Consider the following 27,962-nt stretch of genomic DNA (forward strand, 5'->3'; position numbering starts at 1 on the left):
GCCCGCCGGGTCCGCCGCAGCAGCACCATGTCGAGCCGCGAGCACACGGTAGGGATGCGCCGGGGAGCGGGGGGCGGGCGGTCCCTGCGGATCCCTCCGGATCCCTCTCCTGCGCTGGGATCCCCGGGCAGCGGCAGCCGCGGCGTTCCGGCGCCGCTCGGGAGTTCGCCAGCCCATCCATCGCTCGGGGATGGGCGCGCTGGCCGGGCGCTCCGAGCATCCTCCGCTGGCATTCGGCCGCATCCCGCACCTGTCCCGCTGTGCCCCGCGGGGCAGGAGGTCCAGGCAGCGTCTGCCTCGCTCGTGGCTTTTTGGGTGTCCCCTGCCCCGGTGCCAGCCGGGGGAAGGAGTTGGCGAGGCGCTCACCGCCGCCGTCAGGCTCCCTCAGCATCGCTGCGCAGGCACACGGCAAAGCAAAGGAATCATAGCCAGGGCACAGCTCAGTTAGAAATTAAAATTGCAAATCGCAGCCGCCGCCAGACATCGCGTTCCGCTTGCCAGCTGCCCTCCCCTGCTCCTTGCATGTGCGATGGGAGCTCTGGGTCCCTCTGGCTGTGCGTACGTTTTCCAGGTTTTAAATCAGAACCAGAAGAACTCTTGACGTAAGACTTTCGGGCTGCTTTCTGCTGGTTGATTTTTTTTTTTTTTTTTTTTTTTTAAGTTTGCCATAAACTTTTCCGATGGATTTGATGCATTTTGGACACGGTGGTAATCTGTCCGGGGAGGAATGCACCCAAACCCACACGGAACAAAGCGCGCCTGTGCAGCAGGGCGTTCGTGGAAACGCGAAAACCTGTGGCTTAGGGATTATTTCAGGCAGGGGAGGTGCGAGTCGTGAGCTGTGTATGGGAGTTCTGTTTATTGCTGTGCCAGGAGAGAGGTATTGCTGAACTTCCAGAATAATCCCTCTCCTTTGCCTCCACCCTAGGCTGGAAAAATGACCTTTATAAGCGAGTTTGTGGCTGACCTTTGTGCCGTGGCTGTCAAAACAGATGCTATCAGCTTGACAGTTGTAGGCGGATTTTTGTATGCTTATCTGCCAGGTGTCTGATGGAGTGAAAAAAGGCGTGATTTTGCTAATTACAAGAGGTTCGGGGAGTGATGGTGAAACGGTGATGTCCCATTAGTGATCTTCCTGTCCCTTGCCAGGAAGATGTGGTTGCACAGTGTAAAGGAAGTTCTCTCTCGGAACTGCAACCTCAGCAGCTTCTTGGTTTCAACCATCTCCAGTTTATATCAGAGGCCTAGATAAGGAATTTCACTTTGGTCAGGTCCTTTGACCTTTTTTTTGTGCCCACAGACAATTTGTCATGACACCTGTTGTAGCTGCAACAGCCAAAGGTGTTCCCTAATGAAGACACAATAATTTATCCTGTTGGGATCCCTATTGATACAGCAGTAGGATCATCCATTCTTTGTTCTCCCAGTAATACGAATCTTTATTGCTCCTCAAAATCCTTGCTGCTACTAAAACCTCAGTTTTATCACAGTTTCATGGTGTGTTAATCTTTGTCCCACAGACCAGGTTTTGTGAGGCTGGATGTTACTAGCTTTGTTCACCAGCTGAGCGGATGTCAGAGCTGGGTTTTGCAGGTGATGTTGATCAGCTGTCAGTTTTGGAAAGGCACAGCAGTGCCAGCTGTTGTGACCTGGACCACTGTGTTATTTGACAGTGCTCCTCATTTTGCAAATTGAATAACTAGAAGCCCAGGATTTAAATCCTAAATTCAGTTGGAATAATGTTCTCTGGAGTTTGAATCTGGTTTGAGGATGCTTTAATTGCACACCTATTTATTAATTGATAACATGGTAAAGTGTAAAAAAGAAAACTTTTTTTTTTTTTTTGCTTCTGCATGTGTTGTCCTTAAAAATGAGCATGGTACCTTAATTCTGCCTTCTGTGTGAGGACCAGAGTCTTGGTGTGCAGGAATCTCTCTTGGGCTGGTTAATGTGGAAATGCTTCGTACTCTCTTCATTTCTGCTCATGACACTGCAAGAGGCATGAAGTCCTCTACATGCCAGGCAGTGCCCTCCTGTTCCCAGCCCTCACTGACAGGAAGCATTTATTCCTGGCTAGTTGCAGGACTGACTTTTTGGGCAGTTCTGTAACGATGACCTTAAAGCCTTAATGTCCCTCACACAGCCCTCCAGTGTGCTTCAGTGGCAAGCCCTGCTCTCAGGAGCAAGCACACCGTGAAGGGAGTGCAGTGAGGGAGGTGCAGCTGTGGGCCTGCCCTTGTTCATTGTGTGGGCTCTTGCACAGCGTGGCTTTCAGGGCTGAGGGCTTCTTTGAGCTCTGTGGAAAGAGCAGCTCCTTCTCCCCACACCTGCGGTGCCGCTGGTATTTCCGCAGCTCGCTCCCCGTGCCCGCCGAGCGAGCGGCGTTTTCCTGACGGCCGGGAGGACACAGATGGAGCACTGTGCTCCAGAGAAACTTGCCACGGAGCCCAGAGCCACAGCCCTGTGCTGGCAGGGTGACTGCCTGCGTGGCTTTGTGTCCCCAGGGCTGTGTGGAAAGTGCAGCTCAGCGCATCTCACAGGATGGAGGGATTGGGAGTCCTGCCCCTGGCCAGTGAAGTTTCTCTTTGGATCCCCTTGCAGGTGCTTAGGGAGAGTGAGAGCCTGGTACTAAAACTGCCTTTTTCAGAAGTGTTTCAGCTTTATCACCTGCCTGGTCTGGCAGCAGCATCTCCAGGATTCAGATGGGTGTGGCATCCCTGGCTTGCAGTGGGATGTGCTTCCACAGCCCGGTGGGTCACAGAGCTGTAACTTCTGCTAGCTCACTTGTGTTTGTGTAGGGCTTATGTGCAAACAATGTGGGCTTATTCAAATTTATTTAAAGATGAGCAACAGACCCGCAAGATCAAATCAACCCTGAGGAAAGAGGTTTCGTTTCTTTGCCTGAAAACTACTCTCATGTTTTAAAAAACAGAGCTGCAGGGCAGAGTTCAGATGGACTGAGTGATACCCCAGGCGGAGCAGGAACATATGTACATCTCCATCGATTTAATTGCCAAGCAACATGAAAGAAAAAGCTTATTAAAACACCCAAACCGTGTATTCATCTCCTCTCACACTTCCTCTTAACTGTTGCCTTGAACGTAAAGAGCAAAACAACTTGAAAGTTGTTTATTTTCAAAGCAGTTCTGAGTAGCTCATCGCAGTGACACTGCCTAGGGGACAGGGCAGCAAAGCCCTGATTTCAGGGAGTTAGCCTGGCTTGCTCTGCACTGAGTCACTCAATAAAGTGAGTTTTCTAAAATTCCTGTTTTATCCAGCGAGTCACAAGCTGCTTGTTCTTACAGGATGATTTATTCTGTGGAACACGGTGCCCAGCTCACTGCACCGTGACATCCAAAGGTGATTGTTTCCCAGCTGCTCATCGTATGCTTGGGATTTCTTGGTTTATTTTCTATTACTTTGTTTGCTTTATATCTCTTTTCTTCGAAGACCATGGAAAGGTGAGGTGATTAACTTATGTTAATTATAACTTTCTCCCCTTTTCTTCCAATTTCTTCTGAAGCCCTTCACTATTAGAAAGTTCCCTTGCTGTTTCATTCACTTGGGCTGCCAGTGTGCCAGACCAGTGTTTAATAACCACACTCTGCTCTGTAAGAGCAAGCAGGTTCAATTTGGGGAATTTCAGGGAAGACAAGCCAGGAAAAGTTGCAGGTTCCTAATTATGAATGCCTTCTCCTTTTCATGCTTGAGCCCTCCAGGGGTTGGGGAATTAAATAACCATCTTGGTGTGGTCTGAGCACCTCTGGTGGTAGTGGTGGTGGTGGTTGAAGTGGTGCTGGTGGCCAAGGCATGGAAACCCAGCTGTAAGTCCTGCAGCTCTGAGTGGGAGCACTTTGAGTCAGAAGGAACTTGGAGTTCCTTCCTGTCCTGCTGCTGGGCTCTGGCATAAATACAGACTCCAGCCTCCTCTGGTTTTCAGGCTGCACAGATCAAGTCACAGCCAGCCACAGGTCCATGCCAAAACCCCTACCACAGGTGTGGGTTTCCATCCGTGCCCCTGCAAGAGCATTTAGTCAATCAGCAAATGAAGCTGAAGACCCCACACTACCCAGACACTTGCACAACAGCTGCAGCTTAGATTTAGGCCACAGAGATTTTGTTTTTCTGGAGGGTTTTCAAGACAAACGCTGGCATATTTGCTTCTTTTTTTTTTTTTTTTTTTTGTTTTGTTTTGTTTTGTTATTTTAACTGGGCTGATGTTGATCCTGGAGGGTGCCTTTAGAAATGAAAAGCCCTTGCCTATCTGAAACCAGGTGTTTTAGATAAACTCACAGCTGTACATGCCCCCAAAAGATAAGTGGCAAGCAGGGCCTGTGTGAATGCTTGAACCTGTACTTTGGTCACGCTGCTCATACACTTTGCTTCTCAAAAATCCATTAAGAAAAAGGCTGTGTAATTCAGGTTGCCATTTATGAATTTGCTGTTATCGTGAGCGGGGTGTCACAGCTGAAGGGAGTGAGAAATAGCTCCTTAATGGGTTCACAGCTTAATCATTTCCAAGTGAAAATTTACACAGAGTGTATCATTAACAAAAGGAGGGATGCAGAAAAGCCCTGCCTGTGCGTCATGCCACGGGATGCTGGGAAGTTGGGATTTGCCTGTGGGGCTGGTAGTTCCCTGCTAGCATTGCCTCCTGTCCCTCCCAGAGTGGTCTTTGCTCCTTTGCTCACAGCTTGGCTCAGTTACAGCTCCATGTGTCAAAAGCTTTGTCTGCTGAGTGCGTGCCAAAATATGTTTGGAGAGCAGAGCTTGAGGAAGGAGTTGTTTTACACAGATTTGATTTGATTTTCTGTTAGCTGCAGCACTTTGTGGGTTGTTGAGATGAGCTTTTTCTGTGAATTGCTGGAAAACAACCATCTGCACCTACATTTCCAAGACTTACTGACCTGGAGGTCTTCATGGCCTCTCTGTCAGAACAAAATGTTTTCTTCGATATCAAACTGTATTTTAGCTTCCCATTGTGGTGCAAAAAGTGTGCTTGGGCGGGAGGTCATTTCTCAGGCCTGCCCAACCCTTCTGATGGGAAGATCATTAGGCTGTGCTGCCAGTGAGTGTGGGAAGAAGGGGAAGAAGTCATTTTAGAGGAGGGGTTTTTACAGGGCTGCTATGGGGGTCTGAGCTGGGCACCTGCCTCTGGGCATGATGAGCCCCCCCAGCCATGGCTGGGGCAGCTCATTGCATCTCTGGAAAGCTCATCTGAGGCCCTGGGGATGGATGTGAGGGGTGTGGAGCTCTCAGGGGTGCAGCCTGAAGTCCAGGGGAGCTGCTCTTCAAACATATGTCATTTTTATGTCTTAAATATTGTGGAAGCTGAAGTCTTCGTCTGCTGTTGGCCTTATTCACCACTACCCTTCTGTGGTTGTAAAACTGGGGGTGATGCCACCCTGTGAGAGATGCTGGGAGTTTGCATGAACTTTTGAGGGACCAATTAACAATAATCTCCAAGGAAAATGTTGAACTGTTCTTGGCCCAGCCTTTAAGCAGCATGAAATGACTAAGGGCTGTGCCTACACCTGCTTTAGGGAGGGGTGGGGAAAATGCTGAGCAGCCACTCGTTCAGGAAGAGTCCAACATCCTTGGTGCTGACTTAGGCCAGGGTCTAGGTAACCCTGTGTGCACTCACACATTAAAAACCCATCTTGCAGCTTGTAGGGCTCAGATGCACAGGGAGATGGGGCAGGAAAACTTCATCCTCCTGCAGTCCTCAACTTGGACTTGTCTCCTGCAGCTGGTTTGGTAGAGCAGCACATTCAGTGGTACAGCAATGAAAACAGCCCTGTCTTCATCCAGCAGGAATTCTGAGGGGACGGAGGAGGTGCTGAGTGAGGGGAAGATCTGGCCCTGTCTGTCATTCCCAGTGGCAGCCAGAAAAGAGTCTATGGCTGGGACACCAGTGCATTGTCCTCCTTTCCACTGATTTACAACCTGAGATATCAGAGGCTCTGCCTTTCCTCCTGGTAGTCCTTGATGAGCTTTCCTTCCATGAATTCATCACAATGTTTTTTTCCAGCCTAGTGAACTTTCGGCCCGCCAGGCAAAGCTCCCCTATTTAACCGTGTCCTGTGTGGTGCTTCTGGCCGAGTTCCCCTGAGCTCCTTCCTGCTGCTGCTTTTGCACTTTGAAAACCCTAAAAAAGGTGCTGAGGTGGACAGAGGTGTCCCATGGCCTGCTGGTGACCACTGACCACTGCAAAGTGAGGCACATGGGGCACAAGAGACTGGGTTCAAGGCTGGGCATCCCACCTGAGGCAGGGAGAGGCACCGTGTGGCCACACACTGAGAGCCCACCAGCCTGGGCTGGAGCCCAGCTTTTCCCTTTCTTCAGGCTGCCACCAGGTCCTGCAGAGGAGAAGCCTCACACAAGAATGAGTTCTTTTACAGAATCCCAGAGTCACTGAGGCTGGAAAATCCCTCCCAACCCATGGAGTCCCAGCTGTGCCCAGTGCCCACCTTGTCCCCAGCCCAGAGCACTGAGTGCCACCTCCAGCCCTTCCTGGGACACCTCCAGGGATGGGCACTCCAAAGCTCCCTGGGCAGCCCCTGCCAAGGCCTGAGCACCCTTTCCATGCAGAAATTCCTGCTGCTGTCCAAGCTGAGCCTCCCCTGGCACAGCTTGAGGCCGTTTCCCCTTGGCCTGTCCCTGTTCCCTGGCAGCAGAGCCCGACCCCCCCTGGCTGTCCCCTCCTGGCAGGAGTTGTGCAGAGCCACAAGGTCCCCCCTGAGCCTCCTTTTCTCCAGGCTGAGCCCCTTCCCAGCTCCCTCAGCCGCTCCTGGGGCTCCAGCTCCGTTCCCTTCCCTGGACTCAGAAATAGATATATTTTAAAACCTGATGAAGCTGCTTGAAACACAGATCCTCTGTAGCTCCTGCTGCTTATGAAACCACTGGAGCTTCTCTGAAGACAGTGGATTTCTTTCCTGAGAGGGATAGGTTGGGCATGGTAAAAGGGGGTATCTTATCCCCATATCACTGAGACCTGTTCTCAGGTTTAGGGAAGGAGGTGGGACATGTACAGTGCCATATTTACCATAGATAACCACAACCCACTAATTAAATTCCTGAATCTTCTATTCAGGGAAAAAAAAAAAATATTTGCATGTAGATACAATTCCTACCTGGAAATCTTTTTGATACTGAAGTTAATGTGTAGTCAGAATCTGTACCTTTGCCCTCTTTTCCTCTTGTTCCTGCAATCTGAGGGACTGATACTCAGTTTCCCATTTCTGTAAGCAGATCTTTTTCTCCAGGAGAAGGTAGAGAAGCAAGGCCGTGTGTTCTGGGTGATTTTCCTGGCAGGCATCTAACCAAGGCAAGTTCTTCTGCAATGTCAAACCCATTGCTTGCAAAAGGAGCAGGGACCCAACTGCTCAGGTGGGTTCATCTGGGGGAGATCATTTAGCAGAACTGCTCTGAATATTAAACACTGGGCCACCATGGAGGGGTCTGGTGTTTAAATTGTTCTTTTTGTCAGTGCCTGACAAAATGCTTTGTTTGTTAAATATTTGTTGTCCCTGCGGCTGTCCCTTGAGATTTCAGGAATGAAGACAGGGGGATTGTTTTTATAACATCTGTCCTGGCCTTACAAGTTTATCCCAAAAATGTAGGAGCACAGGATGAGTCACTAGCTTTTCTGCATCGAGGAAATTAGAGTAGTGACATCATCTCATTCCAAGATAAGAAAAGGCCTGAGCTGGGAGCCTTCAGAGAGGCAGATTTCAGTACCCAACTGCTGATTTGGACTCACACTGTAGAAATCAGCATCTGATTTGTGAAGTTACTGGAAAATGAGCCGGATTTTGTTGATTTTCTTCTCTTTTTTTGTGTGCCAGCGTTGTATAAAACTTGATTGTGACAACCCAAGCTGTGTGAATTTATGCCAAGAGAAAAATATTTGAGCTGCCATCAGGTCTTGCTAAGAGCTCAGAAATTCTTGTGGCTTAAGAAAACACGGCTTCAGCTTAACAGCAGCTTGAAAATCTTGTGTTAGTGGGGTTTGGCATCTGCAGCTGTCTGTCTCCAGGCTGAAAGGCTGCTTGTTTTGGGGCACTGGGATGGTTCTGCTGCTCTCCTTAAGGTTTTGTGTGTTACGTTCCTGGCAGGGCTCCGGGGGCAATGCCAAAAGGAACAGCAGCGAGTGCCAAGGAGAGACTGAGCCTGCTGGGCTTTATTCAGAGCACGGGCTGGAGAAAGGGATCCCAGTCCAGCATCCTGCCCGGGGCTGGGAATGCTGGCAGCCCCTCAGCCTCTGCAGAGAAAACACAATTCCTGCTCACCTCCAGGTGCTGGGAAAGGAGACTCATCCCATGGGCAGGGAACAGGGACACCAGCATGGGAGCAGGAAGGTGGTGGCAGAGTGGGGACACCAGGAAGGTGGTGGCACAGCAGGGACACCAGAAAGGTGATGGCACAGTGGGGACAATAGCATGGGAGCAGGAAGGTGGTGGCACAGTGGGACAATAGCATGGGAGCAGGAAGGTGGGCAGTACAAAAAATGCTTGCAAGGTTCCCACTTCCCCATCTGGGCCTGCGTCCTGAGGGGTTAAACAGGCAAAATTTCCAGGGTAACTCCTCCTTGCTGGGGTTTTCCCTTGGGAAAGAATGGGGTTGGGTTTGTTTGAAGCATTTTCTGCCTTAGTGCAGTAAATGAATATCTGGGGAAAGTCCATAGGGTTTTGGGTTACAAGAGCTAAGCTAGGGTGTAAGAGATGCCAAGGTTTCTCATTGTTCTTCAGTATGATTGTAATCAAATCTCTACTTCCACAGACAAAACCCCCGTTTTTCCTCTCTTCCTCCTTTTCTTTGGAGTATCAGTTTTGCTCTTCTTCAGCGAATGACTCTCTTACAGGAGGTTTTCCCCTCTGGTTGCTCATGGATACAGTATCACCCTCTTGTCACAGCAGCCCTGGTAAAAGAAAATAATTTTTTAAGGAAAAATTTGATAAATGTAATTTTTATACATCAAATGCAAATTTATTTTTTCTTTTAGTCTGCTGGCAGGAGTTGGGAGGTTTTTTTTTTTACCGATAGGGTAGCTCCCTCTCCTGAGGTTTAGAGAAGTGTTTGACTTCAAACTCAGAATCACAGAACCTCCTGGGCTGGAAGGGAGCCACAAGGATCATCAAGTCCAATTTCTGACCCTGCACAGGACACCCCAATAATCCCTCCATGTGCTTGATCCCACTGCTTGCCTGTGAAAGTGAAGGCTTGCTTGATCATTCTATCATTTTAACAGCCCATTCTACCATTTGCAAATAGGATTAGCTGAAAACATTTCAAAAGCCTCTATTTTTATTTAGATCTATTTTTCCCTTCCTGGAGACGTGTCCAGGCTGCGGTACCGAAATAGGGTGTGTGTGAAACGCTTGACTGGAAAAAAAATGAATCATATTCCTGCTGCTGTGAGCTTGCCCTATAAATAAAAAGGCAGCTGGGGGAGTCCTGACCCTGCCCTGGCTGTTGGGTCAGGGTTTCCCTGGGGCTCTGAGCGCTGCCAGCTGGATGCTGGTGCTGAGTGAGCACGGCGCTGCTCAGCCTCGGCGTGAGCCCTGATTTCGGGAGCGAGTCCCTCTCCAGAGCAGGATGCTGCTGCAGCCTGCCATGAGCTGCAGCTCCTGGACAGCTTCCAGATCCATGTCTGTGCCAGCTGCAGCAGGCAGGGGTGAATTGAGGGCACCATAAGGACATGGGCTTGGACCTGATGGGCCACCGTGATGGCCAGAGTGGCTTTCTGGTGCCTCATCTCCTTCTGCAGCATCACAGAGCTCTGCCTTCTCTGGGTGCCTGAGCAAGGGTTGGCCTGGGGGTGTTGTGTGCACTCAGGGGGTCTCTCAAATGCCCTGCTCAGCTCCCATCTGTCCTTCATTTCCACCCCTCAGCTGTTGAATGTGGCACTTTCAGTTGGTTCTTGCCTTGCTCTCACTTGTGATCCAGCCATGGAGGTGCTGGTTGAAGAACTGGGGGTGTGGAGGCAGGAGGAGCTGCTGCCCTAAGGACCAGAGTTTATACTTGAATTCCTACTGGGAGACGGCAAATCGTCCATACAATTTGTTGGGAAAACCCTAAACCCAAAAGGGCAACAGAGCCAGGGAGGGCTTCTGATGAGGAGCAGCTCAGGGAGCTGGTGGGGCTCAGACTGGAGAAAAGGAGGCTCAGGGGGGACTTTGTGGCTCTGCACAACTCCTGCCAGGAGGGGGAAGAGCCTGCAGGGCTCAGGCTGTGCTCCCAGGGAACAGGGACAGGATGAGAGAAAACAGCCCCAAGTTGTGCCAGGGAGGCTTAGATTGGATATTAGGAAACTTTTTTTGTGGAAAGGGTTGTAGAACATTAGAATGGACTGCTCAGGGAAGTGGTGAAATCACCATCCCTGGAAGTGTTCAAAAAACATGTGGATATGGCCCTTGAGGACATGGTTTAGTGGTGACCACAGTGGTGGTGCTGGGTTGATTGTTGGACTTGATGATCTTCAAGGTCTTTCCCAGCCTTCACACCTCTGTAAGTCTATGATTTTAAATGTTTCTTGTCTGGTGCATTTTCTATTAAATGTGCAGTGGTTCTGCTCCCAGCAAACATCAGTGATGGAGAGGCCCCACAGACCTTGTGCTTTTAACTGTCAGATGAGAAAAGAAGATGCTCCCTGATAAGATCTCCTTGAGTAGTCACACATAATTTATGTGGGCAAGCACAGCTACTCCCTTCCAGGGCCAATTACTTCAGGAGGAGCTGAGGTCACTCTTTGGGATGCTGTGAATTGAGCAATGGTGGCTCTCAGAACAGAGAGCACTGATGGTTCCTGATTTCCAGCAAGACCCCCCTGTTTCAGAGGCCACATCTCTTTATTCAGGAGGATCACTCAGGAAAAACCTCCTGCCTCTGTCTGCAGCCTGCTTTCACACAGCAGGGCAGCATTTTGTCCCACCAGGGTGGCTGATGGAAAGCTTCTTCCCTTTGGAAATGAAGCCAAGAGACCTTTGACTGCTCAGTCAAGCCTGATCCTAAAGACAGCCAAATCTTGGTGTCCCCCTGTTTGCCACCTTCATGGAAGGGTTCAGTAAGAGGGGAGGCCAAAAGCAGAGTTAGGGTTTGGTTTCTTGGTCTGCTGCAGCCTCAGCCCAAGGTTTGGAGCGATGTGTTTGTTTTTTTTCTCATTTCCTAGATGAGGTAAGGCAGGGTGGGCTGAGCACTGAGCTCATCCAGACAGGGCCAAACAGCAGATTTCCAAGGAGTGGGGAGAGCGTGGCAGTGTCATCTTTAACCATCTGTCTGGGTGGGGATGCACAGCCCTTCTTTGGAGATGCTGCTGGGACATTTATTGCCTTGTTTGGAGCTGAATTATAAGTCAGAAGTTCCTCTCCCAAACCTCATTTTCTTGACCCAGACTAATCCAAGATATGCTTACCAGTGTCCTAAATTGTCCCTGCTTTAGGGCCAGCATCCAGGTGTTGATATTGTGGTGACGATTGCATTATCTATTTAAATATGTCTGATTTGCAGTGACAGGGCTAAAACCCCAAGAATCAAATGAGCAGGACAGCCCTGCATTTGATTAAACCCCCTCCACTGCTTCTCTCTGCCTCCCAACCATCTTGCAGGATATGCTCTTCCTAGGCAAAATCTCTCCAGGATTTGCTCTCAGGTCATTAATGATCAGTTTTCCTGGTGCTTCCACTCCCTTCCACCTCACTTCAGCTCTGGCTTCCCAAGCCATTCCTAGCTGGTGGATGATGAGGTGGAAAGTTGGTCTTTCCCATTCCCAGCTAAGCAAGCTCCCAGCCCAGCCATCCAGTTGCTGAAGGTTGGGAAGAGTTTCCTGAGAAGTTTATGAACAGAGCAGAAAAATCTGAGGGATTTGGTACCATCTGGAGCTCCCAGCAGGTGGGAGAGGTGTGACAGTGTTGCTGAATTACAAAAATGCCCTCAGTGGTGCTTTCCCAAGCTCCCAAAGGTGCCAGTGTGCAAAATAACAGCTCTGAGATGCTCACACAGTGCAGATTTATGGCACAGCAACCTGTACTTAGAACCATCTCCTTACATCAGCCATGTAGGAATGTGCCAGATCCTGCATCTTCCCCAGGCAAGGACATTATCGTGGCTCATCTCCTGTGGGACACAGCCTGAACTCCTGGGGATGGCAGAAAATTAATCCATGGTGGTGCTGTCTCACCCTTGAGAGGTCAAAATGTTCAAACTTTTGACAACCCCCCACGAAAACAACCCACAAAAAGCAACAAAACAGAACAAACGGCAGAAAGCAAGTCTTGATCTTTTATTCTCTGAGTCACAGGAGGTGTAGCTTTCACTCACCTTTTCAGGGGCAGGTCTAGAGATGTTTTGGGTTTTTTATAGGAGCACAGACTGGTTTGTGTTGGAAGGAACCTTAAAGCCATCCAGTGCCACCCCTGCCATGGCAGGGACACCTCCCACTGTCCCAGGCTGCTCCAAGTCCTGTCCAAGCTGGCCTTGGACTCTTCCAGGGATCCAGGGGTAGCCACAACTTCTCTGGGCACCACTCCCCAGCCTCACAGGGAAAGATTTCTTCTGTATAACTAACCTCAGTTTCCCCTCTTTCAGTCTGAACCCATTCCCCTTGTTCTATCTGATGAACAGTCCCTTTCCAGCTTCCCTGGAGGCTCCCTCAGATACTGGAAAGTTCTGTGACGTCTCCATGCAATCTTTTCTCCCCTCTCTCTGCACATGTATCCAGGATATGTTTATATCCTTGTTCTTTCCTTTGCATGCCTCAGCTGGGAACATCATCCTCACAATTAACAAGGTCTTGTGGGTATTTCATGTGGAGCATTCCTTGTGGAGGTGCTGTTGCTGGAGCTGCAGGGCACAGCCAGGCTGTTTCACCTGCAGCCCTGCAGAGACTCTGGGGTCAGCGAGGTTAGGAACCACCAGAATTAGGAAGCACCAAAATTCAGGCCTCTGGCTCAGCGTTGTGCTGGGAATGGCACATGGACACATCACATTTCCTCTGCTTCCCATCCCAAGTGTGCCCAGCTCGGGGCTGCTCCTGCCCCAGCTGCAGTTCTCGTGTTACACAGCCAGTAAATTAGCACCTGAAGTCGCTCTTGTTTTGCAAGCCTGATTAAAATAATAGTTGAGTCTGTCTGTGTTTGAAACTGTTGAGAAGGCAGGGAGGGTGTCTCTGCCCAGGCTCTGTGTCCTGCCTGCCCGCAGGGGGATCAGTCACCTGGCAGTGCTCCTGCAGCAAAGCCAGTCACCTTCTCCCTTCTCCCCGCTGGCACGAAGGCATCACCACCAGAAACAACCTGGGCAGAGGCAGGGAGCCTCCAAAAAACGAGTCTGTGCTGCTGAGACAGAAATCCAACTCACACCAAAGCACCAGAGTTCACCATGTGAACCACCACACCATGCTACCTCATTAATGAATTTGCATTTCTCTCCCATCTGTTTGTCCCAGAAGAGATTTCCTTTTGCCCTGAGAGCAGCAAAGGTAACATAAGTGCTTTGTTCTGCTCTGTTTTCTCAGGGATCCACCAACGTGGTTTACCAAGCCCATCATGTCAGCAGGAGTAAGAGAGGGCAAGTTGTCGGCACCAGGGGAGGATTCCGAGGCTGCACGGTTTGGCTCACAGGTATTTTTGTCTGGGTGTAAAAGTGTGGCCTCACCTGTGAAACTCCATGAGCGTGGCTGGCAGGTGGGGATTTGGGATCTGCAGGAAACGTCAGCGTTCCCTGCGAGCCGGGAATTGCAAAACATCCCCACGTGGGAAAGGCAGGCGCGCAGTGCTGGCGCAGCGAGATGTTCTCCCTGGCAGCTGCTTGCCCATAACTAATGTTTTTAGGGATTTCCCAGCTGCTCTCAGGCTCCTTTGAACATGTCAGAGGCCCACGGGGTAGCACTTGTTGTTCCCAAGTGTGTAGCTGAGGAAGCCTTGGCTCAAATCCAGCCAGTCTTTGGCAGTGGGACGTACCCAGGGTTGTCCAAAACGCGGATGTTTTCATTCAGGAGTGGTGGGAAGTTTTCTGGGACATGTAGGTCTGCTGTGTTTGAGGCAGCAAGAGGCAGTCACCTTGCCTGGAGAATAAACACTCCCAGCCACAGAGTCACGCTGGAAGCAATCCCTTGCATTTGTTTTGTTGCCCTTCTCTTTTGCCTTGAAGTAGAAACTCATTGTTTGGGGATTAGGGGCTGCCAAAAATGACAATTGCATTTCTCATTTCTAATATTTAGAAAAGTCTGTCTTTTGCCAGTTGTCCAGTTGTTCCTTTGCTTGTTAAATTGGCATTTTTGCATTTGGCATTAATTGGCATTTTCTTTGGCGGCTGGAGGATGTTGAAGGACATGCTTGGAAAAATTTGTAAAGCCATTCTAATTTCCCTTCCTGTCACTTTAGGTTGTAGATGCTGGATTAAAGCATATTTCTGTTCTGTTCTCCTCAATTTTGAAGTGCCCAATCTGCTTTTATATAGTTTCTGAAGGCAAAAGCCCTACCCAAGGCAATTTTCTTCCTTTTTTGAGTATTATTCAAAAATCTTGTGTCTGAAAGGTTTGAGCTCACCTGGCTGATGATTATTCTTTCAAATACACTCCTAGAGAAGGAGGTGATGGGGGGGGGCCTTTGCTGCCAGAGCCTGTCCCACTCCACGTGGCTGCAGCAAGAGCCTCTCCTTGGGTTCAGAATGGGAGAGCAGCTGGCTCTTGACAGTGGGAGCAGGGGGAGGAAGAGGAAGATGAGGAGAGACCTGGAGGAAGCAGCATCCTTTCAAACCTCCCCTGCTTCCTGGAACCCAGCATGGCCCAGCAAGACCCACTGCTGGGTTAGACCCCTGCAGAGGTTGGGCTGTAGATGCTTTCCTCAGGGCATTAATGCCACCCCTCCAATTATAAGGGTTGAAAAGGTGCAGATTCATCTGTGAAGGTTCATCCTTCATCTGTGAAGGATGAATCCAACTTCCTTCCGGAAGGAATGAGGTAGGGAACTTCAGGCAGAAGGAGTTTGGCCGCCGGTGTCACTCGTTTTCACTCGCTTGACCTCAAACCTGACCCCTCACTTTTCTGCCTCCCCCAGGCCTTTCTGGAGCTGGCAAGACAACCATTGGCTTTGCTCTGGAAGAGTACCTGGTGGCTCACGGCATCCCGTGCTACTCCCTGGACGGCGACAATGTCCGGCACGGCTTGAACAAGAACCTGGGCTTCTCGGCCCAGGACCGCGAGGAGAACATCCGGCGCATCGCCGAGGTGGCGCGGCTCTTTGCCGACGCGGGGCTCGTCTGCATCACCAGCTTCATCTCCCCCTTCACCAAGGTAAGCGTTTGAGGATCCCAGAGATCCTGCTCTCTTCTTAGCTTCACCTCCGATGATGAAGATGGTTTATGGAGTTTCCCAAGTGCACCGTCGGATGCTTGGTGGAGCGCCGCTGACACGCAGTCGCGCGTGATCGGTGTTTGGAGGGCCGGATAAATTCAGGGCTGCAAACTGATGAAAAGCTAAGAGGAGTTTAAGATCTCCCTGCTATTAACTCCTCAGAGGCAGAAAAGAGTCACAGAAGCAGCAGCCTGTCCTAGACCTCTCATTGGTTTTTTGGAAGAAGATTTGACTGCGATTTTCACTTCCATTGCTGCTGTTATCAGGCCGGTGCAAGCAGTTCCTTTTTTCGTAGAATCAAGGAATCACTGAGGTTGGAAAAGACCTCTGAGATCATCTGAGAAAACATCTGACCATTTTCACATAGGGCAGATAATTATTCACAATCTAAAGTTCTGCTGTCCTGCCTAACGAGAAGATCTTGACGTTTTTTGTGGGAAAAGATGAAACAGATCAAAGTTGTAGATTTTTACAATTTTTTTTAAAGTATCTTTAAAGAAAATGAGGGAAGTGAGATGAAAAACCCTTATTAGAACTAGTGTACATTGAATAAATCTATAAGAGGATTAATTTACTTGTGTCAAAATCCAGGAAGGATTTTTTGCTGCAATTCAGATTTTTCCCATCTTTCTTCTAACAGGATCGTCTAAACGCACGGAAAATTCACGAGGCAGCTGGACTTCCTTTCTTTGAAATCTTTGTAGATGCTCCTCTAAATATTTGTGAAAGCAGAGATGTGAAGGGCCTGTACAAAAAGGCAAGAGCTGGAGAGATCAAAGGTATGGAGGAGTGAGACCTTATTTCGCCTTTTGCTTTCCAAAGCTTTGGATGCCTGGTCCTGGCAGTGCCACACATAAGGGTGGGTGTCTAAAAGCCCTTTGTAGTGCACAAGAGGATCCTGTTCCCCTAATGTTACCATGACAAGTGTCACTTGTTGTACCCGGCATGGTTGAATGCCCCCTGGTTGTTTGTATAGTGTTCTTGGCTTTAAGGCACCGATTATTCTATTAAATAAATTTAATTTGGGGGTTAATTGCCCGTAGGATTCACGGGGATTGACTCAGAGTACGAGAAACCCAAAGCTCCCGAGCTGGTGCTGAAAACAAACGTTGCATCGGTGTCTGAGTGCATCCAGCAGGTCGTGGAGCTCCTCCAGGCACAGGTGGGTCACTTTTATGTCACCATCACTGGCAGCTTTGGAACCCTGCTTTGGGACACTGCCTTTTTGGTGTGCCTGTGAAAACCAGCGTGTTACAAGTGCTGCCTGTCTCTGTCTTTCAGAACATCGTGCCCCAAGGCTCAGTCAAGGATGTTCTGGAGCTCTTTGTGCCTGAGGACAAACTCAGCAGTGTCCAGGCTGAGGCAGAGAAGCTACCAGCACTAGAGATCACTAAGGTATTGTCACACACAGGTTCTGACACTGTTTAGCTGCTCCAAGGGTGGAAGCTTCTAGGAGGATGTTGCCAGAGGGGCCTGTGTTCTTCTGATGGCCCTGACCTTTTGTGGCTGTGGTGTATGGCGAGCTGAGGTGGGTTCCTGATCCTCAGCCATTTTCTGCCATGCCTCCCTGCTGTGTGCTGCAGGGTGTCAGTCTCCTCTGCTGTGTCCATACAGCCCCACAAGTTCAGCTGCCAGAGGGTAGGGTTAGATGGGATATTGGGAGAGGCCCTGGCACAGGGTGCCCAGAGGAGCTGTGACTGCCCCTGGATCCCTGGAAGTGCCCAAGGCCAGGATGGACCAGACTAGGATAGTGGAAGGTGTCCCTGCTCATGGCAGGGGTGGGATTGGATGGGCTTTAAGGTCCCTTCCAACCCAAACCATGCTGGGATTCTAAGTTGTGCTGTGAAACTGTGTGAGTCTGGCTTTAAAAGCCCCAAGACACATCCCCCATGTCTTTCTTCCCCCTTATGAATGTCCTGTATTTGAAGCAAAAGAAAATGAAAATGCTGTTTCAGCAGAAGGGAAGGAAAAGCAACCTCTGAGCATGACATGGTGACAACAGGAGTGACAGGAGTGTGACCCCTTTGGGTTTGTTTTGCAGCTGGATCTGCAGTGGGTGCAGGTGCTGGGCGAAGGCTGGGCCACTCCTCTGACAGGATTCATGCGGGAGGCAGAGTACCTGCAAGTGCTGCACTTTGGCACCCTGCGCAACGGTATGGATCCCCTGTGTCCTCCTGTCCTGCCTTGTGGCACACACCAGGCCCCCTGAAGGTGGCCAAGGTCACCCTGCTGTGACCACAGCCCTGGCTCACAGCTCTGACATCTTGCACAGTGCTGCTCAAACCTTCCGGGAGTTGTTGTGGGGCTCTTGTCGTGCTTGGCTGTACCAGGGTGTAAATAGAGATGCAAACCCGGGGCCAAGGAAGCAGGGAGGCCGCCAGGCTCAGCTGGAGGTGGGAGGAGAAGGCAGCTGCTTCTTGGAAACAGGAGCAGAGCCTGATTCTGCCCCCCACCCCATTTCCCTGCTTCTCCAGCATGGTAGCTTGAAGTAAATCTGATTTATCTATGCATTAGCAGCCTGTTAGAGGTGCTTCATCCCTGGAAGAGGCAAAGAGGGCTCAGGTGATGCCCATCCACAGCTGAGACTGGGGCAGAGATGTTTCCACCCCGTTTCTCAGCTGTGGATGCTGTTGCTGTGACTTCATCTACACATGGGGTGCTCACATTGGGGTTTCTAGACCTGGCAGGGATCTGGGTGAGCAAGTCCCTTTGAGCCTTGCATGCCTTCTAGACGATCCTGTGGTCCCACAGGGCAGTGATTTGCTGCTGTTGCTCAGATCTGGGCGCCGTGCAGCAGAGGCAAAGCTCGGGACTGCTCACTTTGCACTTGTGGGAGCGTCTGTGTGGGGGCTCTGCTCCCAGACACGCCAAAGCCTTCCACCTCCTGCCCAGTGTGCAAACAGCATTCAGAAGCACATGTCCCTGTTATCAGAGCCTCCTCTGTGGTCTTTGAGCTGCCTGGTGTGTGCCTGGGGAGGTCGCAGAGTGCCCTGGGATGGCCACGTTGCTCCAGAGCCCCGTACTTTGCGCCGGAGGCTCATCCCAGAGCGCATCTGCTTTTCAGGTGCCCTCCCAAACCTGCCAACATCCCGAGCACATCTCCTCTGAGCTCCATGGGCAGATGTTCAGGGTTTGCAGAGCTCTTTGGGGAGCAGGGACAAAGGCCAGGAGAGCAGCTTTGCAGGGGGACGAGCTTTCCAGAGCTGTGTAGCAGAGGGCAGCGGCATCTGGAGATCCTGTCTCGAAACTCAGCATCGGTGTGGCCAGGCCCTCAGGGTGACATCTGAGTGGGAGAGAGAACAGCAGATGCTCCTGGAGAAGCTTTGGGAAGTGGTGGAGGGTTCCATCTCCTGGTGCTGAGGCCGGGGCATGGCATTGCTCGAGCCTACTCTTCCCAGAGGCATCGGCACAGCCCTCATGCCCTGGGGTGGCTGATGGTCTGGGCAGCTCCCGTGGTTTTTTGGGGACACCTGTTCAAGCCAGTTCTCTGCAGTAAATCCCTCCTGGATGCCCCAGCAGGTGGGTGATGTGCTTTGTGTAGGGCCACCAGCAAGGGGGGTGGACCTGCAGCAATGCAGAAGCGGCCCGTGACGGTCAGAGGGGTGACAGTGACAGTGGAGGTGTTGGATCACACATAGTGTGAGGCTGTGGTAGGACCACACCAGCAGGAGCTTTTAAATGCTTCAAGTCTTGAAATGGTTTCTGTAATGTGCCCCTGAGCGTTAATTATCTTAATTATGTTTGTGTTCTCCCAGGAAAGAGGTGCTTGGTAGCTGGTACGTATGGAACTGTTCTCAGGCTCTGCACAAATTACCTCGAGATTCTTTTTGCCTATAATTTTTTGAGATTTACAAAAAAAAAAAAAAAAAAAAAAAACCACAACCAAAACCAAAAAACCAACTTGAAATTATTATGAAATTATTACAGCCATGGCCCATTTATGATCCAGGCAGTTATGACGTGGCCTGACACACCCCGTGTCCTAGGGACCAGTCTGCACAAAGATCCCAGTTGTGTAATTTTGTAATTACCTGCACTGCAGTGATCTTTTGTTACCTCTCCATCCTGCACTTGGGAATGGAGCCTGAAGATCCTCACTTTCAGCAGCATTTGTTGGTTTCATAATGCAGCTTTTTTTTTTTTTTTCCCCTGTGCTGGCTTCATTGACTGATCATTATTAATATGATTTAAATGTATGAAGTTGATATTGATTGGATCCCATGTGAATATAATTATGATTATTCATGAAAATTGCTGCCTGGTAGATGAATGATACCCAGTCATGAATTTAAAGTAAATGCAAATAATTTAATAAAAATTAAAGTAAAATTCTATATTATAGTCAAAATTCTCAAATTAAGACTCTCAAGGGTCCAACCTGATTTCAGTCAGATCAGAATAAATTGAATCAGTGATATGTCTGTGATTGGAAACCCACTGAAGAGATCAATTCTCCTGTACTGACATTGGAATATTGTTAATATCCAAATATCCAAGGAGAAACGGGAGGAGCTCAGTGGAACACTGGGAAATTGGGAGAGTTGGGTTAAAACCAACATGATTTCAAGCTGTTTAGGGACAACACTGAAATTAGGAACTAGGTGTGCATTTACAGACTCGCACAGGAAACAGATTTGAAATGGGCAGTGCAGAGCTATAAAGGAGGAGGAGTAGCAATATAGAGATAGCCAGGGAAAACCCCAAAAAAGAAAAAAAAAAAACCCCAAATTAAAACTGAGTGTGCTGGAAGAGGCAGCCCAGGAGGTGTGCAGGGCATGGGGTGCTCCAGGGAACACCAGCCTGGAGCCATCTCCACAGAGGTGGTTCTCCTGGAGGAGAAGGCTTTTTTCAAGCACATTGAAATTTTTCAATTATCCAGGGTTGCATTTTGCCAGCGCATTTAAATTTTTCACCTTCACAAGCAGCTAACGAAGAAGAACCAGGGAAAGGGAGAGTGCAGGAACTGAGATGCTCCAGGTGTCTAGGAGACACCTCTGGCCTTAGATAAGGAGCTTTTATATTCTGCTAACATCACCATTTATTAGCAGTGCAGAGAAAACTGCTGCAATGGCTGATTTTCCATGAAAATCTCTGTTTCCTGTGCTCCTAGGGCTGGTTAAAATTCTTGTCCATGCAGGAGGATGTTCAACCCCTCCACTTCAAGGCTTGTGAGCATCCCCACGGTGCTGCTCGTGTCCCTGTGTCCTGGTTTAGGGCAAATTTGGGAGAAAACCTCCAAAGGGTTTCCTCTAGAAAGCAAATTCAAGCAGCCCCTTCCCCAGCTGGTTCAGGAAAATATTTCCTTGGAGAAAAGTGGAAAAAAAAACCCTGTTTATTTAGCAGGCAAAGCATTCACCAGCACAAAAAATGACCAATATTAAACAACAGAACCTCTCGCTGTTCTGAAGAGACGACAAACTCAGAAAGTCCCCTCAGCTCAGCTCACTCAGTCTCTTATCAGTCTCTTATCAGCCCAAATGCCACAGCCCATGCCCGGCCCGGCGGGTCACAGGTGCAAGCGGCCGCTGCTGCTGTGGGTGTTCAGTCCAGAGCAGGTTTAAACAGCTGCAAAGAAAAGAGGAAACCACAGGGCAGGGAACTTCTCTGCCTCAGCGAGCTAAATCGGACAGAAAGCAAAGGAGAGCTCCTTCCCGCGCTCTGTCCGTGAGAAGGATGCAGGGGAGCAGTGCAGTGTCTGAAAACAATCACTATCAGAACCAGCCCTAAATATGCAAAACCTATTTCTGGGCTAAACATACGGGTGAGGATTATCGTGGGGTGACCAAGGCAGGGAAACCATTCAGCACCACGAAGTCACCGCAGGACACCCTACAGGCTTGCTGATCTGCTCTCGCTGTCTCCCGGCAGACGGCGTGGTGAACCTGAGCATCCCCATCGTGCTGCCGCTGTCGGCGGAGGACAAGCAGCGGCTGGAGGGCAGCGCGGCGCTGGCTCTCAGCTTCCAGGGCCGCCGGCTGGCCGTGCTGCGCGGCCCCGAGTTCTTCGCGCACAGGAAGGAGGAGCGCTGCGCCCGCGTCTGGGGCACCACCTGCCCCCGCCACCCGCACATCCAGGTGGGCCCGCCTAGGAATGTGCCCCCCTGTTGGCGGAGTAAACAAAGTTGCCCTTTGTCTGCTTAAAAAGCTGTTGTAAATAGAGACAAGCCAATCTGAATTAATAATTAAATTTATTTGCGATCGCGTAACAATTTAGAGTTCGAATTCGCCCCGACCGCAGCTCGGTCGGGATTCGCCCACAGTCTACAGAGCAGCTCTGGGTGCAAACCGACAGAGTCAGCGCCGCCTTTGAGTTTTTGCACCCCATTGTCTCTCTGCAGAGGGTTTTTATACTTTTTATTCCGCCTTTGGCTATAAGTCATTGTGGCAAGCTGCATATTCATGCAGTCTTCCCTCACAGAGAAGGCAATTTGGCTGCTAATGTGGTCTGAGCAGCAGATCATCAGCCAGTGACGAGTCCAGATGTTCCCCTCCTTGTTCTTCCCTCCTGGTGTTGGGTCTGTGTCCCGGCCTCGACGCCACCTGCCCGTGATTCGCTTGGGTTTGACCTAATACCCAGCTTTTTGTGGTTATTGTTTTCTGCTGGCTAGGGCTTTTTTAAATGCCCATTAGGTGCCTGGCAACCCAATCTGCGAATTTCCTTTTGTCTTGGTTTTTCCAGTAACTCTAAAACATTTTGTGGCTACAGTGTATAACATCTATAACTACAACTTATTACATACAACCCCAGCTGCACGAATTACATATATAACAGCCCAGAAGTTTCTCTCCTCAATTTTGTTAAAAGACACCTCATAGGACCTTGGGGACTTCACCTCAAACTTAAGGATAGCCAATTGGACAGAGGCCAAAAAGTCCCACCTGAGCAATTCACTAGAAAAAGAAGAGAACAAAAGAAGTTAATGGTTTTTGTGAAGCGTTTTAGCAGGAGCAAGAACCTCTTGCCCTGGCTGGGTTTTTCTCTGTAAAGAGCTTTTTTATTTTGCCTTTTATTAAAACTTTTCTGTTTCCAACACTGTCACAGGAGCCATCCTGCTTCTTTTATGCCACCTGAGGTAGCTGAGCTATCTTGGGTGTAATACTTATCTCTGAGAGCTTATAAGACCCAGCTTGAATAGACAAAGTATTAGGTCCGGCCCCTCCCTGGCCTCGGGGGTGAAACGTGGCCAGGGGATGGAGAAGTGAATTTTTCCAGGGTTTTCAGGGCGATGGGTTTCCTGTCTGTGCTTCCATCCCAGCTCTTTGCCAGGAACCAGCCCATTCCGAGCAGGCAGGACTGATATTTTTGGCCACCAGCCCATCCCGAGCAGGCAGGACTGAATGTTTTGGCTTTTCCCTACAGGCAGCCAGCAGGGTTGGTATGTTTTTGCAGCTTCTCTCTTCCCACCCAGTCTGTGGCAGTACAAGGAGCATCGTCCCTCGGAAAGGGAGAACTTGTGCTTTGTGCTTTAAAAGGCTGTGGTAGTTCTTTCCCCTCCCTTAAAATGCCTCGTTTAATTAATCGGCAGCAGGTGTGTGCCTTGCAGCAGTCTCATTCCTCCTGTGTATTCCCAGGAGGAAAGCAAAGAGGGAGGTGGAGGAAGGTCTTGTGCCTTCCTGTAGACTGCTGGCTGCCAGAGGGGAGTGCAGCACCCAGCTGGGTGGGGACTGGGTGGCTGCTGCCCCACCTGATGAGGTTTTGCTGCCCGTGACATTCGTTCACGTGGGCACTGCAATGATATTTTCCCCCTGAGAGAAGGGAAGGTCATCCTCCAACGGGGTTGAGCCTCACACCTTTCAAAGGAGACTGGGAGAGGGAGAAGGAAGAGTGTGCTGTCCCCTTTGCACTGAAGGTGTGTATCATTCCCAGATGGTGATGGAGAGTGGAGACTGGCTGGTTGGTGGGGACCTGCAGGTCCTGGAGAAGATCACATGGAACGATGGGCTGGACCAGTACCGCCTGACCCCACTGGCTCTCAAGGAGAAGTTCAGGGAAATGAATGCTGGTGAGTGCCCTGGGTTACACCAGTGACAGGGCTCTTCCTGCCCCACTGGGCCTTGCTGTGATCCATGACTTGCTCTCAAGCTCACAGCACTTCCAGGTGGCTTCTGGATGCTCCCAAAACGGGGCTGTTTGGGAGGGTGGGCAGTAAAGGGGACTCAGGGCAGGGCTCCTTGGTTAGGGCAGTGCTTGTGATGGGCTGTGTCCTCAGTGGGCTGCTCTGAGGGCTGGGAAGTCTGAGCATCCTGCTCACATCCCCCCTGACAGATCAGATCCTCTCTGCACTGACATTCTTGGCCTTCATACCTGGGGCACAGCTCAGGTGTCTTCTCCCTGCTCTCTGTCCCATAGAATCCCAGCATGGTTTGGGTTGGAGGGACCTTAAAGCTCAGCCCATTCCAACCCCTGCCATGGGCAGGGACACCTTCCACATTCCCAGGTTGCTCCAAGCCACGTCCAGTGGGGATAGCAAGGGTCAGACACCCACTCTCACTCTGGAGAAAGAGCATTGGCCCTCCTGCAACTGCCACTGAGCTTGGGGAGGTGACAGATCACTTAAGCCATCAGTGCAGGTGTCCAGTGCTGTGCACAAACATTGCAGGAGAGCTGATAGGGCTGAAATCAGCCCCAAAGGAAGGGAGTGCAGTGAAAATATCCTTGGCAGGGCGATGTGTGTGTGTGAAACACTCAGCTGAGGTGTTCAGGGCCTTGCTTATGTGGAGACAGGGCACACACAGGTCTGTCATGGCTGAGACAGGGCACACAGGGCTGTCATGGCTGAGACAGGGCACATAGGTCTGTCATGGCAGAGAGTGCACACACAGGTCTGACATGGCAGAGAGTGCACACACAGGTCTGACATGGCTGAGACAGGACACACACAGGGCTGTCATGGCAGAGAGTGCACACACAGGTCTGACATGGCAGGCAAGACACACACAGGGCTGTCATGGCTGTGTGGAAGCTCAGAGTGTGGGAACGAGCACTGTGACCCCCCAACCTTTCCCTTCCAGACGCTGTCTTCGCCTTCCAGCTGCGCAACCCGGTGCACAACGGGCACGCGCTGCTGATGCAGGACACGCGGCGCCAGCTCCTGGAGAGGGGCTACAAGAACCCTGTGCTCCTGCTGCACCCCCTGGGGGGGTGGACCAAGGACGACGATGTCCCTCTGGAGTGGCGCATGAAGCAGCACGCAGCCGTGCTGGAGGAGCAAGTCCTGGACCCCAAGTCCACCATCATGGCTATCTTCCCTTCTCCCATGCTCTACGCTGGCCCCACGGAGGTAATGCAGCCCTTGGCTGCTCAGCAGGGCAAGGCAGGCAGCCTGTCCATGGGGGTTGTGCTCCCAGCCTGCCTGGAAAACCCCAGGAAGGGGGATGGAACCATGTCCTCACTTCAGCTCCCTGCATGGTTTGCCTGCACTTGCTGCTGCAGTGTCCCCCACAGAGCTCTGCCCCATCAGCTCCCATCCTCTCCTGGGCTGTGGAGGGCTGGGGAGAAGGGACAAAAACAGGCTTCACCTTTTTCTGGTGGGCAGGAACGTTCATTTGTTTGCCCCCAGGGGTTTCCCTTCTGTCCCTAAATCAGTGGGATGAAGGGGGCAGATGCCGAACCTCCCCTTCCGTGTGCTGGGGGGCACCACTTTGGCACGCTGCAAATTCAAACTGCTGCCAGATCAGACCCAGCCCAATTCCCTCTCTCTGCCTGTGGATCCCCGGGGCCTCCCTCTCCCCCAGCCCTCAGTCCCCGTGTCCCTCCCTGCAGGTGCAGTGGCACTGCCGAGCCCGGATGGTTGCGGGGGCCAACTTCTACATTGTGGGGCGCGACCCGGCGGGAATGCCGCACCCCGACACCAAGCAGGACCTGTACGAGCCCACACACGGCGGGAAGGTGCTGAGCATGGCCCCTGGCCTCACCTCCGTGGAGATCCTCCCTTTCCGGGTGGCTGCCTACAACAAGCTCAAGAGAGCCATGGATTTCTACGACCCCAAAAGGTAACACAGCAGCGACCTCGTGGTTTCTTCACAACGTAGGGTTTGTGGGCGCCTTGGGCTCGCAGCTCTCCAGGGGACAGGGAAAAGCCACGTTCCTCCCAAGGAGAGGAATGGGGGCAGAACCTGGGAAAGCCACATGTGTGTTCCTCCAAGAGCTGTTCCCAGGTGTCACATGAAACTAAAGGTGCCACCAGGGAGGAAAAGCAGCACAGCCTGGGGGCTGAGAGGCTGTAGGAAGGCAGCCTCCCACAGCTGGGAAGTGTTATGGACACTGCAGGTCTTCTGGGATGAGGAGCCCTGGGGGGTGACTCGGGCCAGCTGTGCTGATGTCACCTGTCTCTGTTTCACACAGGCACGATGATTTTGACTTCATCTCAGGAACACGCATGAGAAAGCTTGCTCGGGAAGGGGAAAACCCCCCAGACGGCTTCATGGCCCCCAAAGCCTGGAAAGTCCTCACCACCTACTACCAGACACTGGAAAAAAAATAATTAACTCCTCCTCCTCCCTAGAAATACCTGTATTAAGAGTGAGCAATGATCAATTGATTTCCTGTGACACAGATCACTTGGCATGACCCTGGGATTTTCCTACCTGGGTCAGAGTGTTTTTTACCAATCAGATATACTTTGAGCCTGATTCTTCTCCCCCTAAAGCTGCTGGGAGTGTCCCCATGGAGCTGGAAAGGATGGGGAGTGGGGCCTTTGTTCCCAGCTGGTGCCAGGACGTGCCACTGGGATGGCCAGGGCCACCCAGCAGCTCCCAGTGCAGAGGGGACCAGGATCAATCCTGCCTGTGCCCTGCCTGGAGCAGAAATGAAGAAGTGCCTTTCCACGTTGTGCCTTAGACAGTTTTTGCTAATTAACAGCAGAATCTTTTTAATGCCCCTTTTATAAAAAGGACTTTTTAAGATCAGCTGTGACCACCTCCAGTTCCTTGTGGCTGAGCCAACTCCTCACTGCTTCCTTCCTTCCTCCTGCTTGACCTCTTTGGTCAAACAAATCCCGGGCTGAGCATTCCTGTTGCTCCAAGTTCAGCTGCCTGTGAGGCTGTGCCATGGTGATCCCTGCACTCACAGCCCAGCTGGGGAGGCACCAAAAGCCCTGAGATCCTTGAGAAAGCTCTGGACAGCAAGGAAAAGCCAGGGATGCTGTCACTGTGCTTGCAGGTGTGGAAAGAAAACTGCCACCACGTGGCAGGAGGGGACCCCCTTCCCTCTGCCCACACTCCTCCCATCCCAAAGGCAAATCCAAGGCAAAACAGCAAACACACAGCGCGAGGTGGGTGTGGAGAACCAGCTGAGAGGAGGCTGGAGCTCCTGCCCTCATCCACAGCTGTGTGGCTACAGGTGACCTGATTTGCTCTGTGTCTGCGGGATGTGGCCCCTGGGGACAGCCAGAGGATGGCAGGAAAGCCGTTGGGCCCCCCAGCCCTGTGGGGTGCTGCTGTGGCTGTGGCACGTCACCGCGGACACGATCGCCTTCCCCACCCTCACCCGGACTTCGGCAGTACCGTGCCTGAGGCTTTTCCGCCGACCCTCAGGAGCCTCCGAGGTGACAGAGCAGTGACACAACAGCGGGGCTTCCCTGGGCACTGCCGGGAGCCCCGGCCACCTGCGGGGGCTGCCAAGGACAGGGCTGGTCCCGCCTTGCCCCCCCAGGTGTGAGCCGGCAGCAGAGGAAAGCAGCCGAGCGCTTGGTCATTGCGGTCACGGCCTCGCTGCGGGAGTTTTGCACCTGGCCTTGCTCAGCAGCTGCCCCAGGAGCCGTGGGGATGTTGTCAAGGAACGGCGGTCGGCGTTCCTCTCCTCTGCTGCTCCAGTTTGGATCCACGCTCAGCAAAAGCAGCCTGCTGCTGCTTGGTACCGTGAGCCACGACCTGCTCTGCTGTGGCCAGGGCACGGTGTCCAGGCCTTCGTCTGTGACTGGAAAATATCCTTGCAAAAGGGCCTTTTGGGTGGCTTTTAAAGTCTTGTTTTTTAAGTATTTGGAGCAAAGCTGTGTTTTACCCCAAGTACCCCAAGGCAAATGCTGCAGCCTCATCCAGCCAGGCCCTCTGGCAGCTAGCCAAAAGTGATATTCCCATTTAGGGTTTTTAAGGAGTGAAACAGCACTGTTGCTGCTCATCATAAAATAATCCAGTGTTGAAACCTGCCCCCCTCCCCCCCCCCCCCCATAAATCCAGGTGGTCACAGCAAAACACAGATGTTGTATTATCATTTTAAACCAGCATAGTGTCCTGATTACCTCTGATTAAAACACGTGGACTGGGGGGTTTATAGTCTATTTATTAAAGACATGAGACTGGAATTTGTACCTCAGCTGATGCATCTCCTGATTTAATATATTCTGAACTCGATACTCTATGAAACACTCACTTTTAGTACAAATAAATATTTATATGTGTAAGTAGCTCTCACTTGGTGGTTTTTTGGCTGGAACTTTGCTGGAGGCTCACTCAGCCTCGGCAATGCTGTGCTTGAGCAGCTGTCCTGGGAGCTGTGGGAGAGGGATCAGGCTCTTCTCCCCTTCAGAGAGGCAGGATCAGGTGCTGAGGCTTGGACCAAGCCTCTGGAGCCACGGAATTAAAGCAGCCACGTCCCAAACCACGCTGCTTCTGCC

At 51.1% G+C, this 27,962-nt stretch overlaps 1 protein-coding gene across 1 annotated transcript; it reads left to right on the forward strand.

Moving 5' to 3' along the window:
• Positions 1 to 27,749, forward strand: PAPSS2 (3'-phosphoadenosine 5'-phosphosulfate synthase 2). The gene is made up of 12 exons (XM_053948837.1): positions 1 to 48; positions 13,511 to 13,616; positions 15,054 to 15,289; positions 15,990 to 16,128; positions 16,393 to 16,511; positions 16,631 to 16,744; positions 17,391 to 17,502; positions 21,218 to 21,423; positions 23,216 to 23,351; positions 24,361 to 24,629; positions 25,112 to 25,341; positions 25,694 to 27,749. Exons 1-12 carry the CDS (start codon positions 28 to 30, stop codon positions 25,830 to 25,832), a joined length of 1,827 nt encoding a protein of 608 aa, XP_053804812.1. The 5' UTR covers positions 1 to 27; the 3' UTR covers positions 25,833 to 27,749.
• Positions 27,750 to 27,962: the final 213 nt, after the last annotated feature.

Source organism: Vidua chalybeata, chromosome 8 (assembly GCF_026979565.1).
Source record: "Vidua chalybeata isolate OUT-0048 chromosome 8, bVidCha1 merged haplotype, whole genome shotgun sequence".
NCBI classification, from domain to species: Eukaryota; Metazoa; Chordata; class Aves; order Passeriformes; family Viduidae; genus Vidua; species Vidua chalybeata.

Coding starts and splice junctions, on each gene's coding strand:
- PAPSS2 (XM_053948837.1), top strand. CDS start 28: ATGTCGAGCCGCGAGCACACG. Junction 49..13,510: donor TGTCGAGCCGCGAGCACACG/GTAGGGATGCGC, acceptor CTGTTTTCTCAG/GGATCCACCAACGTGGTTTA. Junction 16,512..16,630: donor TGGAGCTCCTCCAGGCACAG/GTGGGTCACTTT, acceptor TCTGTCTTTCAG/AACATCGTGCCCCAAGGCTC.